The following is a 7771-nucleotide window of genomic DNA, read 5'->3' as shown; positions in this document are numbered from 1 at the left end:
AATGTTTGGGTTTTGGAAAAAAGGAGAGAAATGGGGAGGCTTTTCTGTTTTATGAAATCTAAGCCACAAAAAAATGACATTGGCAGTACCGAGCAAAACCATATAAACACAGAAAAAAAGAAGAGAAAAAAAGAGCCTCATAACTAAGATAGCAAAAATCCGAATTATGGAACGTTTAAGGAGAAGGCATGTTCTTCTGCTAGGAGACATGCTGCAATGAGAACAAATCACAAACTGTACAGTACGTGTTCTAGAATGCGCACGAATGATTCCATATGTGGCACTGCACAGGCGTTCTGGAATACGCATAGCTGAGTCCATATGTGGCTCCCAGATATGGCCTCTTTATGTCTTTTTTTTTTGCACACAGAAACACAGACAAAGTTCTGTGGCACAAATTAGCAGTGAATGACTTTACCGTTCTCTTCCCTGCCCTGCCCCCCCCCCTCCCCCCCGCCCGGCCCCCCTTTCCCATTTTCATGCCTGTGAGGACATAGGGTTGTTTGAGGGGCGGTCTGGAAGAGGCGGGGCCAAGAGGTTCCATATAAGGAGGCGAACCACGAGGGAGAGGGGACTGACAAAGAGAGAGAGAGAGAGAGAGAGAGAAAGAACGAGCTGAACTCAGCAGCATATCATCTGCTCCTGTGTACACTGCTCGGACAAGTTCTTCGAGGAGTTCTTAGCGTAACCTTGACGACCAATAAAAAGTTTGAAGAAGCGAGAGAGAGAGTGTGTGTGTGTGTGTGTGAGAGAGAGAGAGAGAGAGTGAGAGAGTGTGTGTGTGCGAGAAAGAGAGAGGGGGAAAGAGGCGAGAGAGTGTGTGTGAGAGAGAGAGAGAGAGAGAGAGAGAGGGGGGAATGAAGGACACGCTGAACTCAGGGAAGGACGGTCAGGCTGGGGGAGGAAGAATGCCTTTCGCTTTTCGGATTAGAAACGAGTGCTTCCGCTCGGCGCTGGCAGAAACGCTCAGCACCTATGTGATGATGGTAAGGAGAAACACCGGCGGCTTTACCGGAGGACCTGAGCAGCACCTCAGTGCGTGAAAATCACACCTGTCTGCTCACTCCTGCACTATGCAATGTGTGTGGCTGAGGGGCTCAATAAGTAAGCTCAAATTAGTGTGTACTCATTTTTATGACTATTATTTAGATCGTACACATTGTGGTAATTAAAAACCTTGATGTCCTGTGTTGTTAATGTCACTACAGCTAATATTGGTATTTCTAGGAGTGTACATTTATGCAGTCTGGATTTAATTTATGATGTGGCGTTACTGGGATATTTTATTGTCCTCTTGTCATATTTTTGGCTCGCTCAGTGACACCGTGTGCTGCGGTAGACGCATGCATTTGCAGTCACATGATTCATTATGAGCAGATGAAGCTGACCAGACCTGGTGCAATGTATTACTTGGAACACTTCAACCCTTTTATACACCACTGCTATTCATTACACAGTTACATTCAGGCATTTAGAAGGCAATTTTAATTTAAAATTCCTGCAAATTACAGACAATGCAAAAAAAAAAAATATATATATATATCTTTTTGAACATTTATGATTAGAGGTTTTATGACGGTTTTATACTTTGGTTGGTATGATGGCATAGCTTGTTCAAACCTGCACATGAGAGATGTGCACAAGTGTTTCAGATTTTACAGCCATTCTGCAGACCTCAAGTGTTCCAGACATGTACGTGATCCAGGTCGGGCGCTAACAAGGCGTTAGCACTAGTGGCATGCAAACAGTTTTGTTTCACACCTTAGGTCATTTGAGGTATTGACTCTGTAAAAGAGCAGGGGGGCTTCTGAGCTAAATGCTTTCTGGAATGTTTGACTATTAGTCTGCAGTGCATCGTTTGGCTAGCAAGCAGATCTGGCGCCAGCTCACACCACAAATCCTACTCTTCGAGCTTGTGACCAGCACCCGAATTCAGGAGACTTGCACATGACTCTCGACACCCCAACATACCTCTGTGTCGATTCAGGAGGGCTTCGTGCTAAAGGTTGACCTACATTTATTTGCTTTGTTATTGACTAACGTCATTTCTGCTTACCTTGCAATTTGGCTACTTAAAAAAAAAAAAAGTAGTTCCCCAATTTAGTCTAATCACGAGAAGCTATGCCCTTAACTTTGTGCAAAGAATTCGACATTAAACGGTTTGAAGTCATTTCTCTTTCAAAACATTTTTGCTGCGTTTTAATGACCACCAAATATATGGTGATACAAAAATGGTTATTTTATTGAACAAAGGAGCGCTTGATCGTAAAATGTGCAAAACAAGTTTTTACAGTATTCTTCCGGTATCCACGGAAATGCAAGTAGAAGCGGAGAGGAAGCGTAGCAACGTGGTGAACTCTGGCACGAACTCTTTTTCTACCGTTACCTTTTGTCTGTTATTATTTCACAGCTGTTCCTGGTCTTTGATCTCATTGAAAGGGCAAAGTTTATGATGCACAGTGCATTTTAAAAATGTATATTAATATGTAACGGACAATAAAAGTATCTGTTTCTTATTGAGAGCCTAGAGGAAAGAAGCACATCTATTTTGGCCTGGATCTGAGCCAATGTGTTTCTCCAGCTGAGAAATGCATTAGACTCCAGTATGGATGTGCATAAGCTGGAGGGAATGTGGTAAGGCTATACGCGCTGGGCCACATACTTCATATGCTATCATAAGCGCATGAGAATTACATGTGACAGGAACAGGTCAGTCAGTTCATCTAGGCTCGTTATTTACTTCCTGTTCAGAGCAGGGGTCGTAAACTCTCATTGGAGGAGAGTTTTACGCAGTGCTACAGGAGGGCTAGCACTGTGACTGCGGCTCTCCTTCAGCTAGGCCTTGGAAAACAGGCGTGTTCAGCCAATCAAACACTTAGGTTAAGTACCTTCGGCAAGTACAGCTGTCTCTAAAACGAACTCAACGAACTGTGTATAAAAAGTTGGTTATAACGCATTTGTTTGTATTTGTCAAAGTCAAAATTAAGGACAAATTATTTGTAGGCCTAAGGGTCGGGGTTCATGTTCCTGACCGGACAGTGAAATGGATGGAAGAAATTTACAAGCAATTTGTTATGAATTAGCATGACCATGATTCCCTGGTCTAATGGACTCATCCCAGTCTGCTGTCAGTTCTGAGCATAGAGCCTATAGAGTTCAGAGGTTTCAAGGTGGACCCTCGATCCAACATTGGTTCTGTGCATGTTGTTCGGTTTTGACATATATAAGTTTGGCAACCCTAGATGTGTGTGTTTAGCGCTACACCTTGCTGCCGCTGACCTGTGCGGTACCTCCGCTGTGCTGCAGACGTTCGGCCTGGGCACGGTGGCGCAGGTGGTGACGGGGGACGGGCTGTTCGGACGTTACCTGAGCATCAACCTGGGCTTCGGGCTGGGAGTGGCCATGGGAGTGCACATCGCCGGAAAGGTCTCAGGTAAGGCCCACCTTACGGGTAAGAAAAAAAAGTGTCAAAACCAACGTGAAGCCGTTTAGTAGGGTGTTGGGCCACCACGTGTGTGCGTCCTGTGTTGACCCTGTAATAAAGGACTAACGTCTGGACCTCCGCTGGAGGAATACGACACCACAGAGGAAGAAAAAGCAGCTCGTACTTTGTTGCCGAACGTGCCAGAACATCTCAGAAATGCTGGATCGGGTTTCAGATCTGGTGACTGAAAAGGCCAAGACCATACGGATAATGTCAGTGCTAGGGAGAAGCCACGCGTCCTCTGACGAGAAGCACATTTGCAGTCGCCTCCAAGGCATGCTGGGATAGCTGGTGAGGCAAGCTGGTGAAGCAACCGGAAGGACAGGGAACATGACCGGATAACCAATCGGTTTCAAGGTCAGCCATGTAAATCTTCCCCAGTTTAATTTTTTTTTTTATTGCGCCCACAAGAGACCGATTGTGGGAGGCGAGAGCGATGCCTGGTTATTTCATCCTCAAAATCGCGAGGGTTGCTCCGGCTGTCAACGAGGGTGTGGTCATTTTGAAACAGGACCCTCTCTGCAGGAAAGGAATGCGTTAACATGGGGAGACGTCAACTCAGCACCATGAAATAACAATAGACTCTGGCCTTGCCTTTAAAGGACATAAGTACACAAAAACCATTCAAAGAAAGAAAAACTGGCCCCACACTATTACAGAACGAACTGAATGCTGGATTTACATCGCTATGTTCATGGACGTGTCTGTTCTTTAAAAAGGCTGGTTCTGCTTGAATTTAAAATGGTTGTGGTTTTGTTTGAATCTACAAAGGCCCAGCCATTCTGGTTCTGTTTGAATTTTAAAAAGGCCCAGCCGTTCTGGTTCTGTTTGATTGTACACTGGGACCCTCCCCATGGGCTCAGGTGTGACCGCTCTCTCCGCTTGTCCAGGTGCCCACATGAACGCCGCCGTCTCCTTCACCATGTGCCTGTTCGGCCGGCTCGCCTGGAGGATGTTCCCCGTCTACGTCGCCGCGCAGATGCTGGGCTCCTTCATGGCGGCCGGCACCGTCTTCTCGCTGTACTACGGTAAAACAGTCCCGCCTCCGGCATCCGCCCTCTCCTTAACCCTGCTGAGGAGTGAGATCATACGCGATTAGAATGTCCGGAACTCAACATTCTAATGCTGATGTCACAGTCACTGCTGGTGACTGAAAGCAGTGGAGTTTCCAAAAAAAGCCTGCAGTTCAAAGAGTGAAGCACAGAGCTGGAGGGCCTGTGATGTAAATACCCTTGCTAATTACCCAGGCTAAATCAACTAATTAGCTGTACTCCCCAACCGCTGATCACTTGTGCGTGTCAGACCACAGTGAAACAGTTTAGATACCAGATAAAGAGCAGTCTTCAGCTTTCACGCAAGATTTTATTAAAAATATGGAGATGGGGTAAGTGCTTGGAGTTAAATTAAAAGCATAAATTGGCCCGGAGTCCAGAGGGAGATAAGCTCTCCTTTAGTGCACCTTTCTCTGTGATAATCAGAATATTATACAGCTTTGCACAGGGGTCACTTGCCCTGGTTTCAGCCAGCTGGGTTTCCATTTCACCTTAAAATCAGCAGCTAATTCAGACCCTGGAAACCAAGGTTTTCAAGTCTATTTACCATGTATAACAAGTACAAGTACTAGTACACCGGAATTATGCTATTCTCACCAAATGTAAGAATAAAAATATAAATATAAGTCTAAAGATCACAATGTGACTACAAAGAATCACAGAAAAAGTTAGCTATAATAAGTGAAGAAGGCGTTAAGTGGCTATTGCAGTAGGCAGCAGTGGCTGGGCGTGTTAGACTGAGTTTCCCAGGTGAGGTGCGATGAGCTGAAGGTGTAATCAGCTGCTTTATCTGAGACGGCGGAAACTAACAGAGGTAAACCAGCTGTCTGAGACCAGCGGAGCTGAACCAGCTGTCTGAGACCAGGGCTGAGGACTCCACGGGCGTGGCCCAATGAAAATCCCACCTGGACCCTCACCTGGGTTGTTACTGGACAGGGGCTGGGACGGGAGAAGGTCGAAGCAGCGATTGGTCGAACGGCGTCGCAGAACGTGCCGTAACCTGCGTTCTCTCTCTCTCTCTCTCTCTCTCTCGCTCTCTCTTTCTCTCGCTCTCTCTCTCCCTCTCTCTCTCTCTCTCGCTCCCTGTCGTCAGACGCCATGCTGAATTACTGCGGGGGCAACTTCACCGTCGCTGGCCCCCGGGCCACCGCTGGGATCTTCGCCACCTACCCCGCCCCCTACCTGTCCTTACCTGGGGGCTTCCTGGACCAGGTGAGCACTCAAGAGCCCGCCTTAACCTTTTTCAAAACCCCTTGTTTAACTTTTTCCCCCCAATGTGGAATGTTCTCTTGTAAATATGATCCCGCTCCACTTCAGCTGCATCACATGCAGAGTTGCACACAAGCACACGTGTTAATGCACCACGGGCCAGCGCTGATTGGCTTGTTCTGCAATGGCTAAGTCATATTAACACACAGATCTACCTAATTGGTAGGGGACAGTTTAAGGCCAAGTCACATTAACACACAGACCTAATTCTCAGTTTACATGTGAACTTACTCACTTTATGGCCGAGTGGTTTATGGTCATGTTAACACAGTCCTACATACTCAGTACAGTTTATATTTTACCTTATGAAGTCATGGCTTCACAGCAGTTTTAGATCTCGATTTAGTGATGGTGGTTTTGGGTCTCCCCTGTACCCCCCTGCGCCCCAGGTGCTGGGGACGGCCATGCTGCTCCTGTGCCTCATGGCACTGTCGGACCAGCGGAACCAGCCGGCGCAGGCGGGGTCCGAGCCCCTGGCGGTGGGCCTGCTGGTTCTGCTCCTCGGCGTCTCCATGGGGAGCAACAGCGGCTACGCCATCAACCCGTCCCGCGACCTGCCCCCCCGAATATTCACCGCCCTGGCCGGCTGGGGCCCGGAGGTCTTCAGGTACGAGAGCTGCGCTGGTTGCAGTGACTGTGTACAGTATAATTATTGTGCACAGTTACCGTGTTCAGTTACTATGCTCAGTTACTGTGTTTGCTTTCTGTGTTCAGTTACCATGTTTAGTTAGTGTTCAGTTACTATGCTGTTATTGTATTCATTTAATATGCTCAGTTACTATGCTCAGTTACTGTGCCGGTAAAGTGTTCAGTTACTGTGTTCTGTTGCTATGCTCAGTTACTGTTTAGGCACTGTGTTCAGTTACTATGCTCAGTTGTTGTATTCAGTTACTTTGCTTAGTCACTGTGTTTAGTTATTGTATTCAGGTACTGTGCTGTTTCTGTGTTTAGTCAGTGTTCAGTTACTATGCTCAGTTACTGTGTTTAATCACTGTGTTCAGTTACTGGCCCCCCCTGTTATATTTTCACCCGTTCTCTCTGTGCCCCCCCCCAGGGCAGGGCAGAACTGGTGGTGGGTGCCCCTGCTGGCACCCCTGATTGGCGGTGTAATGGGGGCCGGGATCTACAAGCTGTTCGTGGAGCTGCATCACCCCGCCCCTCCCCGGATCTATGGGGCCCAGCCCAGAGAGGCGGAGCTTGAGAAGAGCGCCACGTCAGAGCTGTGCGTGTGAGCCAGGCCTAGCCCCACCCCCCGCCTGGAAGTGTGGGCGGAGCCAGGAGAGGAAACATGAGCAGAGCAAGGAGAGGAAACATGGGAGGAGCCCAGATATAATATGTGGGCAGGGGCAGGACATGACGTGTGGGCGGGGCCAGGACATGCTATGTGGGCGGAGCCAGGAGGTGCAGGCTCCGCCCCCTCGTGTGTGATTGCTGCATTGCTTGCTTCGTGAGACTGCGCTACCACCATCTGCGTCTGCGCAGTGACTGCGATGCAGACGCAGGGAGGCTGTGTGGGGCGGCGGTCGTGGTGGTTGCAACCTTTCACTGAAGCTCCTGCACTCTGCCAAACCCCCTCCTCTAAAACCCCCCCGCTCAACTTAACCCGGCTCAGTGCCTGTAAGACCCTATAGTTAGACAAAAAAAAAACTGGAAGTTTTTATAATAAATAACTATCAAATGAAGGAGGTAGAGAAGGATGGACAGTGGTGGCAAAACTTCTGCACACTAACAGTTTCCTGGAAGGCATGGCTTTGATCGTAGACTTAATTTGGAATTTCTGTGCCCCCTGGAAAACATCTGTGCCTCCATTCAGTGTTCCGTTAAACTGGGTTCGGTGTGGATTTACTCATGTGGATGGACAGATGCAAATAGTGTGCAGTGTGACGCAAAGCAGGGCTTATAACTTATGAACTTCTAACACAGGCTAAACAAGAAGATTAATGCATGCCTCTTTCTGTCTGAAAGG

At 47.8% G+C, this 7771-nt stretch overlaps 1 protein-coding gene across 1 annotated transcript; it reads left to right on the top strand.

Moving 5' to 3' along the window:
* Positions 1–566: 566 nt before the first annotated feature.
* Positions 567–7647, top strand: aqp7 (aquaporin 7). Its single transcript, XM_035392218.1, has 6 exons — positions 567–986; positions 3307–3433; positions 4375–4512; positions 5630–5748; positions 6195–6412; positions 6860–7647. Exons 1-6 carry the CDS (start codon positions 858–860, stop codon positions 7035–7037), a joined length of 909 nt encoding a protein of 302 aa, XP_035248109.1. The 5' UTR covers positions 567–857; the 3' UTR covers positions 7038–7647.
* Positions 7648–7771: the final 124 nt, after the last annotated feature.

The sequence above is a fragment of the Anguilla anguilla genome, chromosome 14 (assembly GCF_013347855.1).
Source record: "Anguilla anguilla isolate fAngAng1 chromosome 14, fAngAng1.pri, whole genome shotgun sequence".
NCBI lineage: Eukaryota > Metazoa > Chordata > Actinopteri > Anguilliformes > Anguillidae > Anguilla > Anguilla anguilla.
Note: the sequence above shows the minus strand (reverse complement) of the source record. Positions and strands in the feature narration are given on the sequence as shown.

What these genes read in the sequence shown, in the direction of transcription:
- aqp7 (XM_035392218.1), top strand. Translation starts at nt 858, where the DNA reads ATGAAGGACACGCTGAACTCAGGGAAGGACGGTCAGGCTGGGGGAGGA. An exon ending in CGTCTTCTCGCTGTACTACG is followed by an intron (nt 4,513 to 5,629) that starts GTAAAACAGTCC and finishes CCCTGTCGTCAG; the next exon opens with ACGCCATGCTGAATTACTGC. An exon ending in TGGGGCCCGGAGGTCTTCAG is followed by an intron (nt 6,413 to 6,859) that starts GTACGAGAGCTG and finishes GCCCCCCCCCAG; the next exon opens with GGCAGGGCAGAACTGGTGGT.